The sequence below is a fragment of the Dendrobates tinctorius genome, unplaced genomic scaffold (genome assembly GCF_039654945.1).
Source record: "Dendrobates tinctorius isolate UK_male_01 unplaced genomic scaffold, ASM3965494v1 ptg000125l, whole genome shotgun sequence".
Lineage (NCBI taxonomy): Eukaryota > Metazoa > Chordata > Amphibia > Anura > Dendrobatidae > Dendrobates > Dendrobates tinctorius.
In genome coordinates, this window is record NW_027361793.1 from 20,368,422 (window position 1) to 20,394,777 (window position 26,356).

The 26,356-nt window shown below is 42.4% G+C and overlaps 1 protein-coding gene across 5 annotated transcripts in view; it reads left to right on the forward strand.

The window, feature by feature from the left end:
- Nucleotides 1-26,356, forward strand: part of MDH1B (malate dehydrogenase 1B) — a 301,491-nt gene that overhangs the window by 139,918 nt on the left and 135,217 nt on the right. For all 5 annotated transcript variants that reach the window (XM_073541913.1, XM_073541914.1, XM_073541910.1 and 2 more), the window contains exon 5: nucleotides 15,188-15,687. In XM_073541913.1, coding sequence (XP_073398014.1) covers nucleotides 15,188-15,687 — 500 coding nt within the window. The remainder of the gene's footprint in view (nucleotides 1-15,187; nucleotides 15,688-26,356) is intronic.

A 26,356-nucleotide genomic window follows, 5' to 3' on the forward strand; every position in this document is an offset into this window, starting at 1 on the left:
AGCATTATTTGGGCCCATAAGACAGTGGAGCTTCATCCATGGGGACCAACATATATTGTAGCATTATGTGGAGCTCATCATATACTGTTTCAAACATTATATGGGACCAATGATTCTGTATGGAGAAATAGATGGGCCTCGTCATGAGATGTAAAAAGTGAAGTATTTTTCATTGTACTATACCGCTATTTCTCTGCCGTATCGGAGCATGATGAGTTGTGGTATGTGTTAAAGGGGCGCTCTTTCGCCCAGGGCACATGAAAACCTGCAGCCAGCCCTCCCCCCCACAACTTTAGCCAAATAACCCCCATTTTTCAGTGCGTAACTTGTATTATGAAGTTAATTAAGGTTGACAAGCTTAAGTAAGAAGAATTGATGCTTTTGGCATTCAAATGGGCACTGTAGGTGTGTTTCCTGTCCTCCTCTCACTGCCGACTTTTATTCCCCATTGACTTACATTGGGTTTCGTGTTTCGGGACGACCCCGACTTTTCCCTATAATCGGACGATCTTGCTCGACCCGACTTTTGGAAAAGTCGGGTTTCACGAAACGAAACTCGACCCTAAAAAACCAAAAGTCGCTCAACTCTAGTCGTCATCCTTCATCATTTTGGCAATGCGTGGGTCCCTTTTTAGGATCCGCAACGCATGATCGCACATGTGGGCCAATGTTCCAGGTGTCAATAATGCACTGGCACTGCTGGGTGGAGGAGCACTTTCTGGCAAATCCACATCCCTACAGTCACGCACAAACACTGTACCTGACCTTGGAACGCCAACATTTTCTCTTGCCCCCTGAGAAGCATCCTCCTGCCCAAAATAATCATCCCCCTCATCCTCCTCTCCCTCTTCTTCCTCCACCTCGTTCAGGACAGTTCCCTGACCAGACAATGGCTGACTGTCAGCAAGGCTTCCCTCCTCCTCCTCCTGTTCCTCCTCCGCTGCAGACGCCAGATCCTTAATGTGCGTCAAACTTTGCATGAGCAGACGCATAAGTGGGATGCTCATGCTTATGATGGCGTCGTCTAAGCTTACCAGCCGTGTGCATTCCTCAAAACACTGAAGGACTTTACAGAGGTCTTTCAGCTTTGACCACTGCACACCCGACAATTTCATGTCTTCCCTCAAACTGCCTGCCCGTGTATCCTCCCACAAATGCATTACAGCCTGCCTCTGTTCGCACAGCCTCTCAACCTTGTGCAGGGTGGAGTTCCACCTTGTTGCAACGTCTATGATTAGGCAGTGCTTGGGGAGGTGGAGCAATCGATGCGGCTTCTGCATACGAGTGGAGTGGACGTTTGAGCGACGGATGTGCGAGCACAGTCTTCGCACCTTATGGAGCAGGGATGTTAACTCTGGATAATTATTAAGGAAGCACTGCACCACCAGGTTCAAAGTGTGAGCCAGGCAAGGTATGTGTGTGAGTTTTGCACGGACTATGGCTGCCACAAAATTACGTCTGTTATCACTGACTACCTTGCCTGGCTCAAGATGTAGAGTGCCCAGCCATGACTCAGTTTGTCGCTGCAAGTAGTCGGCCAGTACCTCCACGGTGTGTCTGTTATCGCCCAAAGACATCATCTTTAACACATGCATGTAGTATATATGTAGTATGTATGTTGCATGTAGTATATATGTAGTATATATGTATGTTGCATGCATGTAGTATATATGTGGTATATATTTAGTATGCATATTGCATGCATGTGGTATATATGTAGTATGTATGTATGTTGCATGCATGTAGTATATATGTAGTATGCATGTAGTATATATGTATGTTGCATGCATGTAGTATATATGTAGTATGCATGTTGCATGCACGTAGTATATATGTTGTATGTATGTTGCATGCATGTAGTATATATGTGGTATATATGTAGTATGCATGTTGCATGCATGTGGTATATATGTAGTATGTATGTATGTTGCATGCATGTAGTATATATGTAGTATGCATGTTGCATGCATGTGTTATATATGTAGTATGTATGTTGCATGCATGTGGTATATATGTAGTATGCATGTTGCATGCATGTTGTATATGTGGTAGTGGTATATATGTAGTATGCATGTTGCGGTATACAGTATATGTAGTATGTACGTATGTTGCATGCATGTAGTATATATGTAGTATGCATGTTGCATGTAGTATATATGTGGTATATATGTAGTATGCATGTTGCATGCATGTGGTATATATGTAGTATGTATGTTGCATGCATGTGGTATATATCTAGTATGCATGTTGCATGCATGTAGTATATATGTTGTATGCATGTTACATGCATGTAGTATATATGTAGTATGCATGTTGCATGTAGTATATATGTAGTATATATTTATGTTGCATGCATGTAGTATATATGTGGTATACTGTATATGTAGTATGCATGTTGCATGCATGTGGTATATATGTAGTATGTATGTTGCATGCATGTGGTATATATGTAGTATGCATGTTGCATGCATGTAGTATGCATGTTGCATGCATGTGGTATATATGTAGTATATATGTATGTTGCATGCATGTAGTATATATGTAGTATGCATGTTGCATGCATGTAGTATATATATTGTATGTATGTTGCATGAATGTAGTATGTATGTAGCATGTAGCATGTATGTAGTATGTATGTTGCATGTATGTGGCATGTATGTAGTATGTATGTAGCATGTAGTATGTATGTAGCATGTATTTTTTTTTTTTTTTTTTTTTACATTCAACACATTAGCCGGATGATGGGACTACTACTGTCCCATCATTGGCTAATGTGTCAATCACCATCATGGTAGCAGGCATCGCCCGATGGGACTTGTAGTCCCATCGGACAATGCCTGCACAGACCCCCGCAGCCTGCACAGACCCCCGGGCAGTTGGCACAGCCCCCGGCAGGCCGGTACAGACCCCCGGCAGTCCGCACAGCCCCCCGGCAGGCCGGTACAGACCCCCGGCAGTCCGCACAGACCCCCGGCAGGCCGGCACAGACCCCCGGAAGGTCCGTACACACCCCCGAGAGGCTGTACAAGGACAGAAAAGGGTTTTTCTTATTCCGATACCGGACGTTCCATAGACTTGAATGTGACTTCCGGTATCGGAATTGGCGATACCCGATACTTTTTTTGTATCGGGCCGATACCATCCGATCCGATATTTTAGGGTATCGGATGGTATCGCTCAACACTACTGAAGACTCTTTCAGATAACACACTAGCAGCAGGGCAAGCGAGCTCCTGTGAGGCATAGTGTGCCAATTCAGGCCAGGTATCCACTGGCCACTGCCCAATAGTCAAAGGGGAATGACCTGTGAGGGAAAACATCGATATGGGAGGAGAAGTAGTTTGTAACCATAGTTGACAACTGCTGTCTCCTGTCACTTGTAATCGATGCAGTATTAGCAGTCGTGTGAGCGGTACTTGAGAAATCATTCCACAACATGGTCATTAAACCCCTGTATCCAACGCCACTTTGGCTATGTGCACCATGAACACCTCTTCCATTGTGCCCACTACGGCTCGTGGTAGAACCAGCACCGCTGCTGTGTGCTGGGAAAGCCTCAAACAAACGGTTTACCAGAGTTGCTTGTTTGTTAGCCAATATTATCTCTAGGTTCTCCTGTGGCATAATGTTGTGTAAGTTGCCTTTGTAGCGTGGATCGAAGATGCTGGCCAGCCAGTAGTCGTCATCCTTCATCATTTTGGCAATGCGTGGGTCCCTTTTTAGGATCCGCAACGCATAATCGCACATGTGGGCCAATGTTCCAGGTGTCAATAATGCACTGGCACTGCTGGGTGGAGGAGCACTTTCTGGCAAATCCACATCCCTACAGTCATGCACAAACACTGTACCTGACCTTGGAACGCCAACATTTTCTCTTGCCCCCTGAGAAGCATCCTCCTGCCCAAAATAATCATCCCCCTCATCCTCCTCATCCTCCTCTCCCTCTTCATCCTCCACCTCGTTCAGGACAGTTCCCTGACCAGACAATGGCTGACTGTCAGCAAGGCTTCCCTCCTCCTCCTCCTCCTGTTCCTCCTCCGCTGCAGACGCCAGATCCTTAATGTGCGTCAAACTTTGCATGAGCAGACGCATAAGTGGGATGCTCATGCTTATGATGGCGTCGTCTACGCTTACCAGCCGTGTGCATTCCTCAAAACACTGAAGGACTTTACAGAGGTCTTTCAGCTTTGACCACTGCACACCCGACAATTTCATGTCTTCCCTCAAACTGCCTGCCCGTGTATCCTCCCACAAATGCATTACAGCCTGCCTCTGTTCGCACAGCCTCTCAACCTTGTGCAGGGTGGAGTTCCACCTTGTTGCAACGTCTATGATTAGGCGGTGCTTGGGGAGGTGGAGCAATCGAAGCGGCTTCTGCATACGAGTGGAGTGGACGTTTGAGTGACGGATGTGCGAGCACAGTCTTCGCACCTTATGGAGCAGGGATGTTAACTCTGGATAATTATTAAGGAAGCACTGCACCACCAGGTTCAAAGTGTGAGCCAGGCAAGGTATGTGTGTGAGTTTTGCACGGACTATGGCTGCCACAAAATTACGTCTGTTATCACTGACTACCTTGCCTGGCTCAAGATGTAGAGTGCCCAGCCATGACTCAGTTTGTCGCTGCAAGTAGTCGGCCAGTACCTCCACGGTGTGTCTGTTATCGCCCAAAGACATCATCTTTAACACAGCCTGCTGACGCTTACCACTAGCTGTTCAATAGTGAAACACCTCGTGTGCAACATTGCCATCTGCGGATGGAGTGCTCATGCGACTGCTCTCTGTGGACGAGCTTTCACTTATGGAGGAGGAGGGTCGAAAGCCTACAGCCAACTGTTTCCTATATCGTGGGCTAGGCAGCACTGTTCCACCGAAGCTGTCCCCTGTGGAGCCTGCATCCACCACATTAACCCAGTGCGCAGTGATGAACACATAACGCCCCTGGCCATGCCTCTGTTGTGAGGTGCACCCTTCCACTCACTGCTTGATTGGATGGACAATGCGGTCTTTCACATGCAGGTGGAGGGCTGGGATGGCTTTTCGAGAAAAGAAAGTGCTGACTGGGTAGGTCATAGCATGGGACTGTGTAGGCCATGAGCTCGCGGAAAGCTTTGCTTTCTACCAAACGGTAGGGCATCATCTCTAATGAAATTAGTTTGGCAATGTAGGCGTTCAAACACAGTGTACGCAGATGAGAGGATGAGTACTTTCTTGTCCTACTCAGAGTGTCTGGTAGGGTGAGCTGGACTGGAGAGCTGCATATGGGGGGAAGTAGCGGTGGACCAGACGGAGTGAGAGGGGGTTGGTGATGGTATTGGTGGTGATGGCCTAGATTCAGTGTTGTGTTGCAAAGCCATTGTGATTCCCTGAGTGCTTTGGCCTTGCGACGACACCTCAACATTTAGTGCTTAACGGTGGCGGTGGTCTTACAGTGGGGGAAGCGTTGGAGCATTGCTGGCTACCTTCAGTCGGAGCAGGTGCACATGTGCTACCTGAGGTTTTGTGGTCCGTCCACACTTGCAAGTGCATGTTGATTAAATGTCTAAGCATGCAACTGGTATTCAAATTTCTGAGTTGTTTACCTCAGCTAAAGATCCTTCCTGTTATGATCCCAGTGCAGGTTTTGACCTGCACGTCAGGGGTTAATTTCTTGAGCTCAGTGCAGGCTTTGACCTGCACACCTGGGGTTAATTATTGTGGCCTCTCTTTGGTTCAGGCAGAGCTTTTTATTGCCCTGAGATACTCCAATCCCTGTCAGTTATACTTTTGCCTTTGGCCGAGTGTTGTGACCCCTGTGTGCCTGTTCGTTGTCTTATAGCTTGCTTATATGGTTCTGATCCGGTTCTATCCCCCGTTGTGAGTTTGCCTGTTGATTCTGTACTGTATATCTGCTTCTCTGGTTTCTGACTTCTTGGCTACGTCTTGACTACCCGTTCTGTCTTGTCCTTTGGTAATTGTCGTGCTATCTCGTGCTTTGACCCCGGCCTGATCTGGTTTATTTCCCTGTCTATGCCTATTAGTAACTTTGTTCCGTAGTTACCATTCTAAGAGTTTTACTGCAGCTCCTAACTCTCTGGAGTTTAGGCCACGCCCCCAGCAGTCACATGCTTCAGGTCCTGTGGGTCTGAAGCATGCATCTTCTCTGCTGCTGCCCGCTCCACAGGTATCTCTGAGCACAGGTTGTCTTACTCAGGACACGCGCACTGGCTCAGTGAGCCAGTGCAGTGCAGTGTTCCTGACACTTCCGCACTTCTTACAGGTAACCTTTGCCTCATCAGTAGGATTTTGGACAAAGAAGTGCGACACTGCACTCTTCCTACTATGGTATAAATTTTCTGGCCTTTCACGCTGTGCTAAGTTGACCATCTGGCCAAGCTGTCATGCATCTCTTTTAGATTTTGGTCCACATTTTTGGACAGCTACAGGTCTGCCAGATAACCGCTGCTGCGATGTTAATGCCTGCTGCGGATCCTTCTCCTTATCTGAACTACTTTATTGCCAGCGCCACCCTCCTCCCCAATGGATGCCAATCCGGGTCAAGAACTGGGTCATCCATCACCTCCTCTTCCAAGTCATCTGCACCTTCCTCTTTACCTTCCTCTGTGTCACCGTGTAAGGTGGTATAGTATGCGTGAAGGGGCACCTGAGTTTCATCAGGGTCAGATTCTGGCTCAGTAGACTGCGAGGGCAATGTAGTGCTCTGGGTCAATGTACCAGCAGAATCATCTAGTGGTGGCTGTGCATCAGTGCACTCCATGTCAGATTCATCTTGGACTGAGGAATTCAGAATTTGATTGGATAACCCAGGCATGGTATGTGAAAAGAGCTCCATAGAGTAATCTGAAGTGTGGGCTGCCGCATCCTTAACTTTTGGTGGGGGTGAAGGACACAGGGAAAGGTGTTTTTCCTGACCAGAACCCTGCACTGATGACTCCGTGCTTGCAGGTTTCGAACGTTCAGAAGAGGAGGCAATAGAGCTGGTGGCTGTTTCGGCAATGTACACCAAAACCTGTTCCTGATGCTCTGGCTTTAAAAGGGGTTTTCCTACTCCAAGAAAAGGTAACCTTACAGGCCTTCTTGAGCCAGACGATGACTCAGGCTCAACACCTCCTGCCTTAGCTGCTATTGTGCTTTTGCCAGAACCAGCCGATGCACCACCGCCATCATTACCAGCTGCGCCCCCCTGCCCACTTCCGCGGCCTCTTCCACCATACTTCCTTATGTTTGGGAAAATGTACCAAAAATACCAGCAGAGAGATGGTACTGTATGAGGAGTGTCCAGCTGTGTAAGGTGTATTAAAAAATTAAATCTACGTATATATTTTGTTAGTCAATGACGCTCTCCCAGTATGTATTTGACCGTAATCCAACAAGCAGATATACGGAACTGTATCAGAAGTGTACAGCTGTATACGTTTTTTGTGTAACTAACAATCTCCGTATATGTATTTACGGAGTGTCACACACACACACGCTGACTCTGTATAGATGTGACTGTAATGCGAACGGCAGATATACAATACTGTTTGAGAATCGGACAGCTCTATACGGTGTCTATAGTTCTGACAGTAATCAAACAGCAGATATACGAAACTGTTTGAAAACCTGACAGTTCTATAACGTGTAGGTCTGGAAAAATGGAAAATCTCCTCAGTTTGTTTTTCCAGAGTCGCACACAGATAGCTTGTATTTGTCTGTGATACCAGCCGGTACACGGTAGTGTGTGAGGAGCGTACACCGCTATACGGTGTCTGTATGGAAAATTGTCAATCTCAGTCTTTTTTTATACGGAGTGACATACGCTGTCTCTGTATAGTTTTGAAAATAATCAAACAGCAGATATACGAAACTGTTTGAAAAGCGGACAGCTCTGTAAGGTGTAGGTCTGGAAAAATGGAAAATCTCCATGGCTTGTTTTACCAGAGTCACACACAGATAGCTTGTATTTGTCCGTGATACCAGCCGGTACACGGTAGTGTGTGAGGCGCGTACACCGCTATACGGTGTCTGTATGGAAAATTGTCACTCTCCGTCTATTTTTATACGGAGTGACACACGCTGTCTCTGTATGGTTTTGACCATAATCAAACAGCAGATATACGAAACTGTTTGACAAGCGGACAGCTCTATAAGGTGTAGGTCTGGAAAAATGGAAAATCTCCTCGGTTTGTTTTTCCAGAGTCACACACAGATAGCTTGTATTTGTCCGTGATACCATCCGGAACACGGTAGTGTGTGAGGCGCGTACACCGCTATACGGTGTCTGTATGAAAAATTGTCAATCTCTGTCCATTTTTATACAGAGTGACACACGCTGTCTCTTTATAGTTTTGACCGTGTTCAAACAGCAGATATACGAATCTGTTTGAAAAGCGGACAGCTCTATAAGGTGTAGACCTGGAAAAATGGAAAATCTCGGTTTGTTTTTCCAGAGTCACACACAGATAGCTTGTATTTGTCCGTGATACCAGCCAGTACACGGTAGTGTGTGAGGAGCGTACACCGCTATACGGTGTCTGTGTGGAAAATTGTCAATCTCCGTCAATTTTTATACGGAATGATACACGCTGTCTCTGTATAGTTTTGACAATAATCAAACAGCAGATATACGAAACTGTTTGAAAAGCGGACAGCTCTATAAGGTGTAGGTCTGGAAAAATGGAAAATCTCCTCGATTTGTTTTTCCAGAGTCATACACAGCTTGTATTTGGCCGTGATACCAGCCAGTACACGGTAGTGTGTGAGGAGTGTACACCGCTATACAGTGTGTGAAAAAATGAACGCTCGGTAACTCACCCGAACAGAATAATAAAAGGTGGAGCGCTTTGAAAAAAGCAGTTTGAACAGCAGTGTGCACACAGCAATGCAGCTATCAGGTAGCCTTAAAAGGCAGCCTAATCACCACCAGCGCTGCTGCACACAACAAAAATCCTCCCCTTTCACTGCACACTAACTGTACAGTGAAAAGCGCTATCAGCAGAAGCAATTTTTTTTTCTTCCCTGCCTAACGCTCTCCCTTATTCAGAATCAGCAGCAGCACCTCTCCCTTTTCTAAGATCGGCAGAAGTAAGATGGCGGTCGGCGGTCATGGCTTTTTATAGCCACTGTGACGCCACACAAAGCCAGTCAATCACTTCAATGCCCTTCTCTAAGATGGTGGTGGCCGCTGCCCATGTCATCGCGTTGCCCACAGTGTGCGTCCTCCATCATTGGCTGAGAAAAGTCGCTGGAAGCATTATTTGAAACGCGACTTTGGCGCTCGGCTCGGCGACCTCATGGCCAACCTCACGCTATGGTCGGGTTTTGATCGGCGAAACCCAACTTTAGCTAAAGTCGGCAATTTTTGAATTTGACCGACCCGTTTTGCTCAACTCTACCTACGACCAATCAGCACTGGATTCACTCGATCCACCTTCGGAAAATCAGATACATTCGGAGGAAGTTAGAACACCTAGGAGTGAAGTAGGGCTGGTTTCACACCTGTGTTTTTTTGCACTGCGTTTTTGCGCATAAATGCGCATGCGTTTTTCCCCTATACTTAACATGGGTGCGCATAGTCATGCGTTTGTACGCATTTGTATGTGCATGCATTTTTTTTGTATTGTGCGCCCAGGAGCACAAAATGCATCCTGTTGCATTTTTTGTGCGTCCGACCTGTCTTAAAAAATGCATGCACACGCAATGCGCACGAAATTCACCCAAAAACACATTATAGTCTATGGGTGCGCTGACGTGCGCATAGTCATGCGCACGTCAGCGCAAAAAAAAGCATGCGTTTTTTTAAAAAAACATGCGCAAAAAACACGTGATGCGTTTTTTATGCGCGTTTGCACTGCGCATGCTGTGCAGCGCAAAAAAATGCAAGTGTGAAAGTAGCCTAAGCACTGATTTGCCACAGGGTTCACGTAATGTAACAGCGCAATCCCCAGGAGAGGCAGTGTCGAAGGTGAGAATAAATGTTATTTTACAAGGAGGATAAATAGGGATTGAGAAGAGGTTGTCCAAGTAGTGGACAACATCTTTAATGGAGAAAGTAGTTCACCTTGAATTCTGCAACTGCTGGAACATACTGAAATTATTTTGCGTTATAGAATCAGTTAATGATCTGCTCCATCTTACTTCAATCTGACTCCCCAATGCCTTGCAACTTCCTTCTGAAGTCATTGTTGAAAGAGCTCATCGTTTGGGCTCTGACCAACAAAATAATTTAGATCATCCATGTTTGTTATATTCAAGATATTCAACTATCAAGACATGGTGAAGATCTTGAGGAAACATAGAAAATGAATTCTTATTCAGTTTAGGAACCACGCTTATTTTCTTTTTTAGTATGTCTGTACATAAAAGCCTAAGGCCTTTTTATCAATCTGCAAAGAACTGCGTAAGAAAAACGTTAGCTTTGCTTTCATATATACAACCAAGCTCATAGTGTCCCTAAATGTTTGAATTAAAAATACCATTTTGACGACCCTGAGGCTACCCAAAACAAGCTCCAAAGACTACCAAAAGAGATGATGTTAGCTTTAATAAAATAGAGAACACATTTTTTTAAAATATTTAATGTGATACACTCTTATGCTTTTCATTTTACATGTAATACTAATTTGGATAATACCAAACCTGAACATCTGGATAACATTAATCCTTTCTTTGTGATGGCTAAAATTGTACTCTGAGTTTGCATTATTTCTAATGAACAGTTCATAATCTAAGAAAGTGTTGGGCATGGATCTCTGTGATAGTAGTAATGTGATGATATGGATCTGCATTGGTTTGTCACGACCTATACAACTTTTCATTATTGTTGGAACCATGAAATCTATCAAAGAGCGCCTAACCATCAGTTCATGACCTCATTCATGCATATTTGGGTTATGCAGCTAGACAGTGATCCAAAGCACACAAGCAAGTCCATCTTTGGATGGCTCAAAATTGTAGGTGTATTCCCATCTCCAGATCCTATTCCAATATGTAGTGGGTGTAATAATATTAGCATATAACTCCAATTAGAAATGTAGTATAGTTTTTCTGATCTGCTATGTCTCTTTCCTCATGTGCAGGTATTTTAGGACCTTAGGTATCCATGGTTACGACCACTAGCAACTAGCTCACTAACTGTAACTATATAAGTGGTAGTAACCATGGATACGATACCTAAGTTCCTGCAATGGCTGCACATGAGGAAAGAGACAGAGCAAATCAGAAAAACTATACAACATTTTTAATTGGAGGTATTTGCTAATATTATTATTAATACACCAACTACAAATTGGGATAGGAACTTAGAGATGGGAATACCCCTTTATGTCCTAACTAGAATAAGCTGTGGCAAGACCTCAACCTCTATCCATTGTAAGTTATTTTCGATTTGTGCTTTCATATTTTCCTCATCTAAGCATCATCATTTTTATATTTTTCCATCTATACAGCTATTTAATTCATTATATAATGTTCTGAAAAAATGAGGAAACAGAATCAAAATACAGTAGGTTGAAATAGCAAAAAAAATGCAATCCTCTCATTGCTGTTTGGGTTTCGGTGCTCCAGCAGTGTGTAAAAACAACCTTGTGATAGGATTCTGCAAGTCAATATCATTAGATTAGAACAAAATTTGGTTTGTGAGGCCATTTTCTGAGAACTATAACTTTTTTATTTTTCTGTTGATGGAGAAACGGTATGTTTTCAGCATTTTTAATGCATTTTTTCTCGAGGTGTGATGACCCAAAGAACGCATTTCTGCACTTTTCATTTTTCTTTTGTTTACAACATTTACTCTGAGTTAACTAATACTATTTTTGGATAAATTGGACTGCCGACGGGGGCAGTACCAGTTATTTGGTTTAGAGGTGGCACTTACTATTTTGCATGGATTTGAGTATGTATTTAGGTAACTGTCAATTAATTGATTGTTTTAAAAGCTGTTTTTTTAACTGGTATTGTCTTTTGCCCTACATTAAAATTAGTTGGATGATCTGAGACATTAAAATATGCCAAATTAGCTTAAATAGAAGAAATCAGATCAGGGAAAAACACTTTCTCACAGCACTATTTACTGTAAAAGTATGTCCACCAGTTTTCCACATTATTACCACTTTTTCTCTGAGGTTTTTTGATGTAAAAACATCTAGCCTTCTACTGTACCAGCTAAATGAATGAGATTTCTGAAATCTCGTCCACATGCTGCTGCTCTTTTTTCCTTGCAGATATAAAGCAGTTCTAAATCCTTAACAAGCCAATTCTTCAATACTCCTATATTTGTAGAAGATGTTTTTGCCGCAAATACTGAATGTGTGCACATATGCGATTTTTTTTTGCTAGGTGAAGTGAATGGGGCATCAGACTGCGCTGCTCGCCTGTCAGGATGATGTACCAATATAATGCACTATAGGAACAGAAAAGCACAAATAGGGTCTTATCTGATGATAATATTATGAAATATAAGAAATCCACTAACCTGCTATAGGAGAGATCACGCATGTAAAATTGGTAGTCAGCTACTGCACGTCCAATGGTCAAACAAGTGACCGCTGATATATCAAATCTTATGGAACATATTTTTGGACTTCCATGCGCTGCTTGACATAATACATGATTGCAGTTATAATAGAAGATAATTTATTCCAAACGCGTTTCGAAGTAAAAACTACTTCTTCCTCAGGGGATGACAGACATAAAAGAAATAACGTTGTTTCCACATTAAATACACTCCAAATTTGAAAATTGGCATCAACAATCATATGCTCTTTTACAAGATGTCAAAGTTCTTACTATGATGAAATGGATCAAACAGTTAGAATAATACAATCATTAGTCTCTACATGATAAAATTCCATTATATTACAGATAAAGAATAAAAGAAAATGAAAAAAAGAAAAACGAAAATCCATCACAGAAAATGCGAACACACTGAAAAAATGCAAAAGGGAATGGAAAAAGGAAAAAAAAAAAAACGGCAAACCACTTTATCCACTACACCAGGAAAAGAACAAATCTCAAAGAAAAATGATCTATGAATGTGTAAACAAGAATATAGTATTAAAAAATATATATATTAAAAAAGAAAAGAAAAAATATGTATTTATTGAAAAGATTTTTTCTTTTTGTATGAATTTATATGTGTCAACCCGAGAAATAAAAAATATATATATATATTTAAATAAGGATAAGTGTGTCAATTTATTTCTCCTTATTATACCAGCAAGCTTAGTCTTACTGAAAGACTCAGATCACATAAAAGAATATATCAGTTAACTTATCACTGGCCAGAAGATCAACACAAATTGTGGCATCCAACATAAGGATCCGACTCGCAACCAAGAAAGCGCTGCAGAGGAAGCCAGGATTGCTAACCGTGCAAGAAAATATCGCTCCAAAAATCAAATGAAAGAAATTGATAAATCTATATGTTTTTTATGTATGTATATAAATACCTCCATGAACTTTTCACTTGCCAAAATATCAAGAACTAATTGTAGTATCGAATAAAAGAATCCGACCCACACCCTAGTCGGCATCACAGGAGAAACCACGATCGCTCCCTCTACAAATACATATCACTCCATAAAGGAATTATAGATCTAAATGTATCCCATCCACGTATATGAAAGATTTTTTAACATGATTAAAAATAATTAAATATATGATAAAATCGCATCTAACTGCACACAGTGATTTAAAACAAAAAAACACATCTGACTACACATAGTAATTTAAAACAAAAAGTCGCACAAAAAAATTTTAAAGTAAAACTTAACGGATAAAATTAAATGAATATGATAAATATAAAAAGGATTCGTAAAATTATTACAATACAGATATAACAATTTTAAAATGTCCTCTAAGAATACTTCAGTGATTTCGTTCAATCCGTGCGGTTTTAGAGTATTAAGCCTATAAATCCAAAAAATTTCATTTGATTTTTGGAGCGATATTTTCTTGCACGGAGAGCGATCCTGGGTTCCTCTGCAGCGCTTTCTTGGTTGTGAGTCGGATCCTTATGTTGGATGCCACAATTTGTGTTGATCTTCTGGCCAGTGATAAGTTAACTGAAATATTCTTTTAGGTGATCTGAGTCTTTCAGTAAGACCAAGCTTGCTGGTATAATTAGGAGAAATAAATTGACACACTTAGCCTTATTTAAATATATATATATATTTTTTATTTCTCGGGTTGACACATATACATTCATACAAAAAGAAAAAATCTTTTCAATAAATACATATATATTTTTTTATTTTCTTTTTTTAATATATATTTTTTAATACATATATTTTTTAATAATATATTCTTGTTTATACATTCATAGATCATTTTTCTTTCTTTGAGATTTGTTCTTTTCCTGGTGTAGTGGATAAAGTGGTTTGCCGTTTTTTTTTTTCCTTTTTCCATTCCCTTTTGCTTTTTTTCAGTGTGTTTGCATTTTCTTTGATGGATTTTCGTTTTTCTTTTTTTCATATTTTTTTATTCTTTATCTGTAATATAACAAAGGAATTTTATCATGTAGAGATTAATGATTGTATGATTCTAACTGTTTGATCCATTTCGTCATAGTATGAACTTTGACATCTTGTAAAAGAGCATGTGACTGTTGGCGCCAATTTTCAAATTTGGAGTGTATTTAATGTGGAAACAACGTTATTTCTTTTATGTCTGTCATCCCCTGAGGAAGAAGTAGTCTTTACTTCTAAATGCTTTGGGAATAAATTATTAATCTTCTATTATAACTGCAATCGTGTATTATGTCAAGCAGCGCATGGAAGTCCAAAAATAAGTTCCATAAGTATGATGTAACAAAGAAGTCCAAGTGGATGTAATAGAAAATAGGCTTTATTTCTACGCGTTTTGTGGTGATCACATCACTTCCTCAGGACAGTCTATTTTCTATTACATCCACTTGGACTCCTCTGGTACATCATCCTGACAGGCGAGCAGCGCAGTCTGATGCCCCATTCTCTTCATCTAGCAAAGGATCATCACATCGGGGCTTGCAGTAGCCGCCAATGCTAAGTGCAGTGGTTGTGTCTCACACAACCATAATAGGTGAGTGAATTTGATTATCCCTCACCAATATTCATTTTATCTCGGATAAGGCCCTGTGTGCGCTCTATATTCCTTCTACGTACATTGTTACACATATGCGATTTGTGATTTCCAAAGTGAGTGCATTTCTCCTCTGCTTTTATTTTAGAGCTTCAATGCCAGCCTGCTACAGTCTTATTCCTATTTTGGCCAGTGGTAATGTTCTTGGTGTGAAACAAGACCTTTGGTTACATTTATTGGACCACAGTCACTCCCAGCACACTTTACAAGGATTGAAAATGGAGGCTGAAGACCTGGCGTATCCATGTTTACGGAAAGTGACACTTCACACAATTACTGATGATGCATTTCTTCAAGCAGACTTTGTAATTGTCCTTAATGATGTACTTGCCAATGAGGATCAACGTTCAGAAGCTCAGATTAGCAAGATCAAGAAACAGTGCACTCGGTATGGAGCACTCATTGATCAGAATGCAAGAAAAGACGTGAAGGTGATTGTATTCGGAACTAATTATGTAAACCTCATAGCCCTGCTTATCATAAAACATGCACCTTCTATCAACCCTCATAATATAGTGGCTCTACCAACACAGCTAGAGTTCGAAGCAAAAGCTCAGATCGCAAAAAAGCTGAATATAAATTCATCAGGTATGTATGAATACTTATGGGAAATGTGAGCAGATTATGGTATCTGAATTGTTTTTGCTTTTAATCACTTTCAACGGTCCACCGGAATGATGTCACATTAGTGATTGTCACTGTTCCTTGGCAGAACAAGATTGTAAAGTCATAACAATTGTTTCAATTTATTCCTTGTGTGTACTTCATTGTACTGCTCGTGAATATTTCACTTTTCTAGCGGTTTTGATTATGATGATGTCACATTAGAGTTTGTTATTCCATAGTGAACAAACACTGATATGACATCATTCATTTGTGATGATGTCACAAAACTTAAATCCACTTTTGATAGTCAGTTCTCTTTATTCATTAGCTGTGTTCTATGGAGAATTGTCACAATCGTCAGTCTCTTTTCCTAGGGGGAGTTTCATTGTGATGATGTCACATTCATGTTTGTCTTTATCCCTTGCCTATGTTGTATTCTGATCATCTCCCAGTAATGTTTGTCTGTCTCCATTGACTATGTTTCATAGTCTGGTTTCTATGTCTGTTTTTCTATTATAATGATTTCACAATATTTAACTTTTTTTATAACTGTATTTAACACCTTGCTGTAAAATTATGTATGTGTATCAGTACTGGGATCTGCAGGTGTTGCTGGGGCTCTGGAGCCGAGCTTCTTCCACATACATAGGTGGCATCTGTGTCTAACAACCACATCCAGAGCTGAGCTTCTATCATTGTTGTTAGCCGTTTAAATGGCGCGGTCAGTCTCTGACCATGGAGGTTAAATGGAACTTTTGAAAGGCATTGATGGCTTCCCATGTCATTTCAGTGGCTTCTGAAGGCCTATTAAAATGCAATCTTGATACTTTTTGTAAAGTTCAGCCGTAGGGATCACTCCCACTTGTGATTAAATCGGATGAATGCAATCCGATTAAAAATTGGATTGCATTCGTACCAATTTAATCCTATGTTTCTGTTCTCAATGGCAATTTTTTTCCTGCTTTGATCGGCTCGCGATCGGACAGGAAAACAAGAGGCAGCATGCTGCAATTGCATGCTAAATTCGGATCGCATGCACCCATATAAGTCTAGGGGTGCATGTAAAACATTGCACTGCGCTCGGATATCACCCAAGTGCAATTCCTGCTGACATCGGCTGCAGACGAGATGGAATAATTAATTTCTCTGTGTCCTCCGCAGATTTGCTTGCAGTCATCTTGTGCAATCAATCGCAGGTTCTGTAGCATAAAAAATAGAAAAAAGTTTTAAAAATATTTAAAAATATACATTTGTGTTCAAAATAATAGCCGTCCAATATGACTAACTAGATTAATCACTGGTTTTGGTATACATTATTTTACCACATGTCAAACAATTTACAAGTTGGTGCAGTAGATTTTAAGAAACCCAACAGACTCCACAATCATGATCTGCATGTTTTTGAGTCTGTGTATTAGAATAAGTAATTGAAAGGAGGAGTGTTCAATACAATAGCAGTGTTCAATTAGTGAGGTCAATCATTCTGTGAAGAAACAGGTGAGAATCAGGTGTCCCTTATTTAAGGGTGAAGCCAGGACATGTTTACATGCATTTCTCCTTGAAACCCTGAGAAATATGTGTCGTTCGAGACATTGTTTAGAAGAACAGCGTACTTTGATTAAAAAGTTAATTGCAGAGGGTTAAACTTACAAAGAAGTGCAGACAATGAAAGGCTTTCAGCTAAAATGATCTCCAGTGCTGCAATGGAAAGCCAAACCAGAGACATGGAAGAAGACGGAAGACTACCATTCGAATGGATGGAAGAGTAGCCAGAATGGCAAAGGCTCAGCTAATGATCAGCTCCAGGATGATCAAAGACAGTCTCTTTTCTTTTCAATGTTCTTCTTCTTAAGTTTTAAAGTATGACATTAACATGTACAATGAGATATCGTTACAGTGTTACATTGTTACATAGTAGGAAACCGGTAATCCGGTAATGACATGTCGCATCTAGACAGAACCTCAACTATTCCAATCTTTGTCTCATATCATGAATTATAATACCATGTAAGGAATATTGACTTGACACCTGAAGAATTTAGTGCAACCTGTCAATTGTTAAGCCAAATATCTCATGTTTACCTACAGTACTCAACTTTTTTCAGAGTAATTAACAGAAACCGCAATCAAGAGAATTGGAGAGAGTAGTTGGGAAAAAAGGGGACGAGCGCAGAACAGAAAAGATAGGAGAGGAGGGGAGAGAGGTTAAAGGGGTAGTAGAGGCATCACTGGGTTGCAATCTGTAGTAAGTCTGTGTGGATGGTCGATCTGTAGAGAATCCAAGGTCTCCATGTAACCTGGAACAGTGCTAGTGAGAGATTCACGTGCGCCACTAATTCAGCCATGCAATATAGTTGATCTGTCTTATATATTAATTGTTGACGTGTGGGGCAGTTGGTAGTTTTCCAATGTGTGGGTATCAAGAGCTTTGCTGCCGCTATTATATTATGTACCAATATAGAATTTCTTATTCCCTGGCCACACCGGAAAATTCAGTAACGCACTTTCAGGTGTTAGAACAGCTTTCTTCCCAGTTACATCCTGTATAACTTTTTCTGTGAGCGCCCAGAAGCGTTTTATGATTGGACATTTCCACCATAAATGAATATAGTCACCTTCATCAGTACCACATCTCCTGCAATTTGTATGAAGATTCACCCGCCATGCCTGAAACTGCGTTTGCGAAATGTACCATCTGGACACTATCTTATAGGAATTTTCCTGGGTTTTGACACATTTAGTTGGGCCATGGGAATGTTTATAAATATGAAGTATTTGTTCATGTGAGAACGAGTAGCCCAAATCTTTTTCCCATCTTGCTATAAAGGCTCGTTTAAAGCAATGATCTTCAAGAAGTTCTTGGTATGTTGTGGACAATATTTTTTTGGGTTGTTTAATTTGGAGCATAGAGTCTCGAAAGATGTGAGTTTACGTGTGGGATGTGTGTTAAAGCGTATTCTTTTCAATGTCTCTTTGATTGTGGAGTATTGTATAAAGGTTATGTTAACCCGCGGAGTTTACAGAGCTCTGGGAGGGATGGAAGCACTTCATCTATTCCCACCTTATTACTGATTTATGCGCTTCCCACAAAATAGAGGCAGAAACCTCATCTGTATCGTTTTGGGCAAAATATTGTTCAAGTGTCTTGGATATGCGGCTGCGTATGTCTGTATCAGCTAGAATCGACTCATTCAGTTGCCAAATCCTATTGAGGGAGTAAGGCTTGGGTAGCGTCATTTGGAGAGTTACCATAGAGTGATCAGAGTGGACATTAGGTAGTATCTTTGAGGACAGGGCATTGGGGAGTGATCTTCTCGGGACTAGTATATAGTCCAATCTATGGTAAGTCTTGGGAGGATGGGAGTAGTAAGTAAAGTCCTTATCACTCGGCTGTAAGTACCTCCAAATATCCAGCATCTGCATTGACCTCATTTTGGTTTTTAGTCTAATTAGATCCCTTTGAGATATTTCACTTTTCTTTTTTGTAGTGTCTATCTGAGGGTCCAGCGCCACATTCAAATCCCCCCTATGACCAATGTCCCTTCCCTAAATTCTTCTATTTTTCTTAGGGTTGCCAGCAGCCACTTCAGGTGCTTCTTATTGGGGGCATAAAGACTACAAATGGTATACATATTACCTGCCAAAAGTCCCTTAATTAAAACATAACGCCCATTTGGATTGGCTTTTATTTCATGTGCCTGAAATGGGATTCCTTTTGCTATCACCACTGAAGTACCCCTAGAGCCCGTCTGTGTTGTTGTGGCATGGTACCATAAGTTATAATGTGACCTTTCAAAGTTGGGAAGTTTTTCTGATTTGAAATGTGTTTCCTGGACCATCAATATGTCTACCTTTTGCTTTTTAAGCAAATCTAGTGTTTGGCGTCTAGTGATCGGTGAGTTTAGGCCATTTGCGTTCAGGGAAGTGAAAGTAAATACCTTATTCTGGATAGCCATGTAACTGATAGGTGTGGCGGGTGAATCCTCTCTGGATCAGTGACCATTTTTGTTCCAGGTGCCTCTTGATGCTAGAACTTGCATAGAGGGTAGGGAGGGGGAGGAAATAGTAGATACAGAATGAACAAGAGGAAGTAAGAAGATATAGGTTAGTGATAAACGTGTATGACACATCAAGCAAAAAAGAAAGACCAAATGTTCTAATGAACTTGACCATTGTTTTTGAAGGCTTTTTGAGGGATAGCTATTCTTAAGTCCCAGAGCCCAATAGGGCGAACCTAACTCAAAACAAATATACTGTATTGTTGTGACAACAACCACTGCCACAAGTCAACGACAGCGGTCCCCTCCACAACAAACATCTATCAGACAATATTTTACTCAGTGAGAATAAACCACGGTGCAACATCGGGGTAGCAAGGAGTCCAGTAAGTCATGTCGCCCCTTCTCCTTTTGGAGTAGGGGATTTTGCAGGCTTCTTCCTTTGTTTCTGTGATTTTGGAGTCCCCACCATTTGCCACGGAGTTGGATTTGGAAGGCATTGGTAATGTGAGGCTGAATGAAACAACCCCAGATCCGGATATGACTCCAAGGAAATGTCAAGGGTCTTGCATATTTCTTTAATGTCCAAAGATGTTCTAGCTTGAAGTTTTTTGTCTCCCGCTGATATAAAGATTCTAAATGGGAACAGCCAACGAAAATGGAAGCCTTTTTGTATTAAGGCCTCTGTGAATGGTTTTAAAATTTTGCGTTTTTTAAGTGTTGTAGTTGACAAGTCCTGAAAAAGACTCACTTGTGAGCCTTCGTATGAAATTTCTTGTGTCTTGCGTGCTCTGCGGAGTATCAGGTCCTTCACCCAGTAGTCAAGGAATCGGCACAGTACATCTCTTGGAGGATCTCCCTGTTTGGGTCTAGGTCGTAGAGACCTGTGCACTCTTATAAGTTCAATATCCCTGGGGTCATCATCTAAAAGTAGATTAGAAAAGATCTCTGTTGAAGCTTTGGATAGTGCCTCCATGGCCACAGTTTCCGGAAGCTCTTTTATGCGAATATTGTTTCTTCATTCACGATTTTCGTGGTGTTCGAGTTTGGTTTGAATCATGTGAATCTGGCTTTCATGCTCGCTAAGACAATCATAGTATTAGTATGTTGAGTCAGAGTTTTCTGGTGGTTTTCGACCATTTTGAGTCTATGACCTTGTTGTGAGATGTCTTGCTTTATTTCCGCCAGTTCTCTTCCTCTAGGTTCCAAAGCTTTTGAAAGTATCCTTTTGATAAATGAGCGGGTCACCAGGGTATCCTTCATACCTCCCCCTCTGTCTGAATCACTCTCTAGGTCTGTATCTGAATCATCTTCCATTTGCGAGTCCGTTTGCCTTGACGGTTTGATAGGGTCCGGGAAAGAGGCCTGTTTTTTCAGAAATTTATCTACGTCTGCTTGCGTTAATGATTTTGTAGCTCTAGTGGAGCACTTAAAGGTTTTAACTGTGTTTTTCCCCATAATCGTTGTTATTGGGCTCTGGGGGTTTGTTTATGTCTGAATGATTTTATATTCCCTCAGCCATCAAGCTGCAGGTTAGAAGAGCACGTCCATTGTTTCTTCTATAAGGGGAGACGAGGGCTCTCCCCTTTCATTCAGTAGAATTGTTTAATAGCTCTTTGGTTGGTTTAGACTAATATATGGTTGTTCTGCGGCTCGACCCTGTTCTGTGTTACCCAGTAATGAGCCTGGTGGGGGAGGCTTCGTCAGATTCCTTCTGCTGTTCAGCTGCTAGACAGGCAAAATGTATTTCTCCTCCTGGCCACAAGATGTCGCCCCTTCCTATTTTATTCCGCCCGTGAGAGGTAGAGGGATGCTGCTTTGAGTGTTAAATATATTGTAGCCAGCAACAGCTGTTTCACCTATGAGTCACTAGGGCTGTTTCAAAAAACTACTGTAACTGATATCTTCTACATTATGATAAGTGACGTACCTTGAGAGGTGCTGATGTTTATATCTAGCTGTTGTCTCTTGGTCCTCTGAGCTGTTATAAAATGGCAGCGTCCTCAGCAGGAGGTAGATGGGGCAGTTCAACGATGGTCGCACCCGCAGGCTCAGTGAAAATCGGATCGGGGCCCGGCGCTGCAGAAAGAGCCCCCGTGCGCCAATCGCTGCACTCGTCTTAGCCGCCTCTCGTGGAAGCCTATGGAGCCACGGTGTATGTCAGCGTGGCCGTGGTCCAGCTGCCAGTGCGCTCCAAGATCTCGCTGGTCACCCGCAGGGCCCCCCCCCGCCCCTCAAGCCAGGGGATGTATTGCCTCCAGCAGCGAGACCAGCAACCGCCGCTACACACGAAGCGAGACGCGCCCCGCCCCCTTAAAGGAACTGCTCGTCCCGGTATCACTCGGGACTCTAGTCGGCAAAAGCCCTCCGCTGGGCACTCCCCGTGTGCCGGTCTTGCTCCCTGTGAGGGGTGTTGGAAGGGGGGAGAGGGCTTCTCACCGCACCGACAGTCGGAAGGTCGAGATAAGGCTTACCATCGCACGGGCTGGCCGCGACCTGGCCTCCGCAGGCCGCAGGAGAATAAACAGTACGTTTGAGTCTATTATAGGGAGTTTTTCCACAATGATGGTCTCCAAACGATCCTGAGATAATTCTCTATCAGGCTGACAGCTCAGAATGAGTGGGCAGCTTTGGATGTGAAAGATATTAGCTGCGATGGCAAATTTTTCTCAGGAGCTCCCAGCTTCTGTGTCTTGCCTGCCTCAAGGCTGTAGCCATGCCCCCGATCAAAGACAGTCTAAAGCTACCTGTGAGTACTGTGACAGAAGATGCATGTGTGAAGCTAATCTCTTAGCAACAAGTCTCCCCAAAGTCCCACTGTTAAAAAAAACATGTACTGAAGCCAATACAGTTTTTCGGAGAATACGTCAACTTGGCTAAAGTGAAATGGAGAAACATTTTGTGGACTGATGAAAGTTAAATTGTTCTTTTTGGGTCCAAGGGCCGCAGACAGTTTGTCAGATGAACACCAATCTTTGCATTCAAGCCACAGTACACACTGAAGACAGTGAAGCATGGTGGTGCAAACATCATGATAAGGTCATGTTTCTCTTACTATGGTGCTGCACCTATTTCCCACCTACCAGGGATGATAGACCAGTTTGCATATAATAAAATACTTGGAGAGGTTATGTTGCCTTATGCTGAAGAGGATATGCCCTTGAAATGGTTGTTTCAACAAGACAATGACCCTAAACACACCAGTAAACAAGCAAAATCTTAGTTCCAGTCCAACGGTCACACTAGTCACCTCTCACGGCCAAATCGTGAGTCGGATTTTTCAATAGGGCCATGGTCAGAAGCCAAGAGGGTACATCATAAACAGAAGGAAGAGACAAAAGTGTAGTCACGTAATGTTCCGAGGTCAGAGTACCGGGAGGTTAATGGATCAGAACTGAAGGGGTTAAACAGGAGGATGGTCAGAACAAAGTCCAAAGTCAGGCAACAGATCAAGCAAACAGAAAAAAGCACAGGAGAGTAGAGAGCACAAACCTCACAAGATGAATGTATGTCTGGCAGTGGTCTGAGAGAAGCTGCTCAGTTAATTAGGCATTGCAATTACCCGGGACAGTGAACACCTGAGACAGCCGACGCCTCCCAGTCACAGATTGACTAGTCAAGCTGTCAGTCAACACACTGACCTGTACCAGATTGGATGGTCATGCTGTCCATTAAAGTACTAACAGCTTCCGCACACCTATGTACCGGATTGGACGTCTGAGCTGTCAGTAACTGCATACCAGACACCCTGAAGGGTGGAACCGTGATAGTACCCCATCTTCTCTTCTCTTCTGATCCTAGAAAATTCACCAAAATGGGGATGAAAACCATAATTACAGAAGAATGGTGAGATTCCGGTCGATTGATTTACTCGCCTGTTAAAAGCAAATTCAGCTAGAGGTAAAAACGAAGACCAGTCCTCCTGTCACGCTGCCACAAAGCACCTTAAAATTTGTTCCAAAGATTGATTGGTCCTCTCAGTCTGACCATTGGTTTCAGGGTGATAAACAGATGAAAATGACAAGTCAATCCCTAGTTTACTGAAAAACCTCGCCAACATTTAGTGACAAATTGTACTCCCCTATCAGGCACATTATTCAGAGGGATCCCATGTGGCCTTACAATATGAGAAATAAACAACCTGGAGAGTGTCTCTGCATTAGGTAATCCTGACAAAGGAACAAAATGAACTTTTTTGCTGAATCGATCAACTACCACCCAAATAGCAGTTTTCCCATCAGACATGTAATGAAATCCATGGACACATGAGTTCATGGCCTTTCTGGAATAGGCAATGGAGTCAATTCCCCAGCCGGCCGGCTATGACTGACTTTGGCGCGTACGCAGACTTCACAAGTAGATACAAAATCTTTAATATCATTATGCATGGACAGCCACCAAAAAAGTCTAGCAACAGCTTTCCTTGTGGCACTAACCCCAGGATGACCACGTAAAACCGAATCATGAAATTCCTGTAACACTCGCAATCTTAGGTACACAGGCACAAATAATTTGGACTCCAGAGAAGTGGAAGAAGCCAGTGACTGGACTTTACGAATCTCCTCCTCCAATTCCGAGGTTACCATAGACAACACAATACCCTGAGCAATAATGGAGGATGGGGGTTCTGGATGAGAAATGAAATCTAGACTACAAGATAAAGCATCAGCTTTCACATTCTTAGACCCAGGCCTGAATGTAATAGAAAAATTAAATCGAGAGAAAAACAAGGACCACCTGGCCTGTCTAGGAGTTAACCTTTTAGCCGAGTCAATATAAGCTAAATTCTTGTGATCCGTGATCACCGTAACTGGATGGCCCACCCCCGCCAAAAAATGCCTCCATTCCTCAAAGGCCAATTTGACAGCAAGTATCTCCCAATTACCCACATCATAATTTCTCTCTCTGCCGGTGAAAATTTTTTAGAAAGAAAAGCTCATGGATGCAGGTTAGTCAGAATTTTGGGCCCCTGCAATAAGACTGCCCCCACCCCAATCTCTGAAGCATCCACCTCTACAATGAATGGTTCTTGAAGATCAGGCTGGATCAGAATGGATGCTGACATAAAACACTTTTAATCTTTCAAAAGCCCTAATAGCACCTAGTGACCAAACCTTGAGATTCACCCCTTTACGTGTAAGGTCAGTAAGTGGTTTAGCAATCTGTGAAAACCACTTGATAAATTTTCTGTAATAGTTGGCGAATCCCAGAAAACGCTGCAAAGTCTTAAGATCATGAGGTTGAACCCAATCAATTATGGCCTGCACCTTCCCAAGGTCCATATCAGGGGCACCGCACTGAACCAACTGCTAACGTCAGTTCATGTGCCTTGAACAGAGGTGAATGACGGGAGTACCGCACTGTACCTTCCACGCACGTCAGTACACGTGCCTTGAGCCGAGGAGAGAGCACACGCAACTACCGGCAAGAGAACATGAGTGTGGTGTGAAGATGTGCAGCAGGAACAGGACCTGAAGCACGTGACAGGGAGGGGAGGAGATTCACCCGATGCTCCGGCAAGCAGGGCACCAGTGGAGGGAGAATCACGGAATGACGGGGAGGACAGGGTAAGCACTAAGGATGGGGAAGACTGGGAAGGGGCAAAGGTTATTGTGGTCAAGCACTAGCCAAGGAACCTGAGACGGCGACGAGGTACAGAACAGGGAATATCAAGCGGGAGGTCAGAGACAGGCTGAGGACAGAAGGAGACGGACAATAAAGTACAGAATCAGCAGACAAAAGCAGAAACAATAAACGGACCAGGTCAAACAGGCAGACATTCAGTAGCAAGCAGTATCCACAGATACACGGGATCAGAACTCAGCCCGGAGACCAGAGTATAACCGACAGCGGACAAACCTCAAGAGAGGCTATATAAAGACCACCAACAGCCAGAGGGAGGCCAAGGACATTAACACCCACACTAACCAGACACGAATCTCCAAATAGACTATGACAGTCCATCTTAAACTCTTCTGTTGTCAAGATAAACCTCAAGAAAGAGATTTCTAGCACAGAAAAACCCACATTTCTCTAATTTAGCAAACAGAGAGTTCTCTCTTAGCCTCTGCAACACAACACGGGCATGTACCCGGTGAGTGTCCAAGTTTGGCGAACAAATTAAAATGTCATCAAGGAAAATCACAACAAATCTTTCAATGCAATCAGAGAAAATATCATTCATAACATTTTGAATTGAATTTTTGAATTTTGCATTAGATAATCCAGAAGGCATTACAAGGTTTTCAAAAAGACCCTCAGACAATAAAAATGCCATTTCCCACTCATCACCCTTCCGTATGCATGTCAAATTGTAAGCCCTTCTAAGATCAAGTTTAGAAAACACCCTGGCCCCCAGAAGCTGACTGTATAGGTCGGGGATGAATGGAAGTGGGTAAGTATTTTTAACCGTGATCTTGTTTATGTTAGAATCTGTTCAGTTTGTGGTCTGCTAGTGTTTTTCATCTGGTGCTGAGTTTGTCTTGGGTCAGGTGATTGTATCACCCTTTATTAACCTGCATCTGTCTCCCATTACTTGCTGGACAACAGTGTTTATTCCGCTTGAGTTCTGGCTTGGAGCTTTGCTTTGCTTTCTGTGTGTTTAATTAGTGCAGCGCTGAGACCTCCGGTTCTGCAAGTCTTAGTTTCGGTTT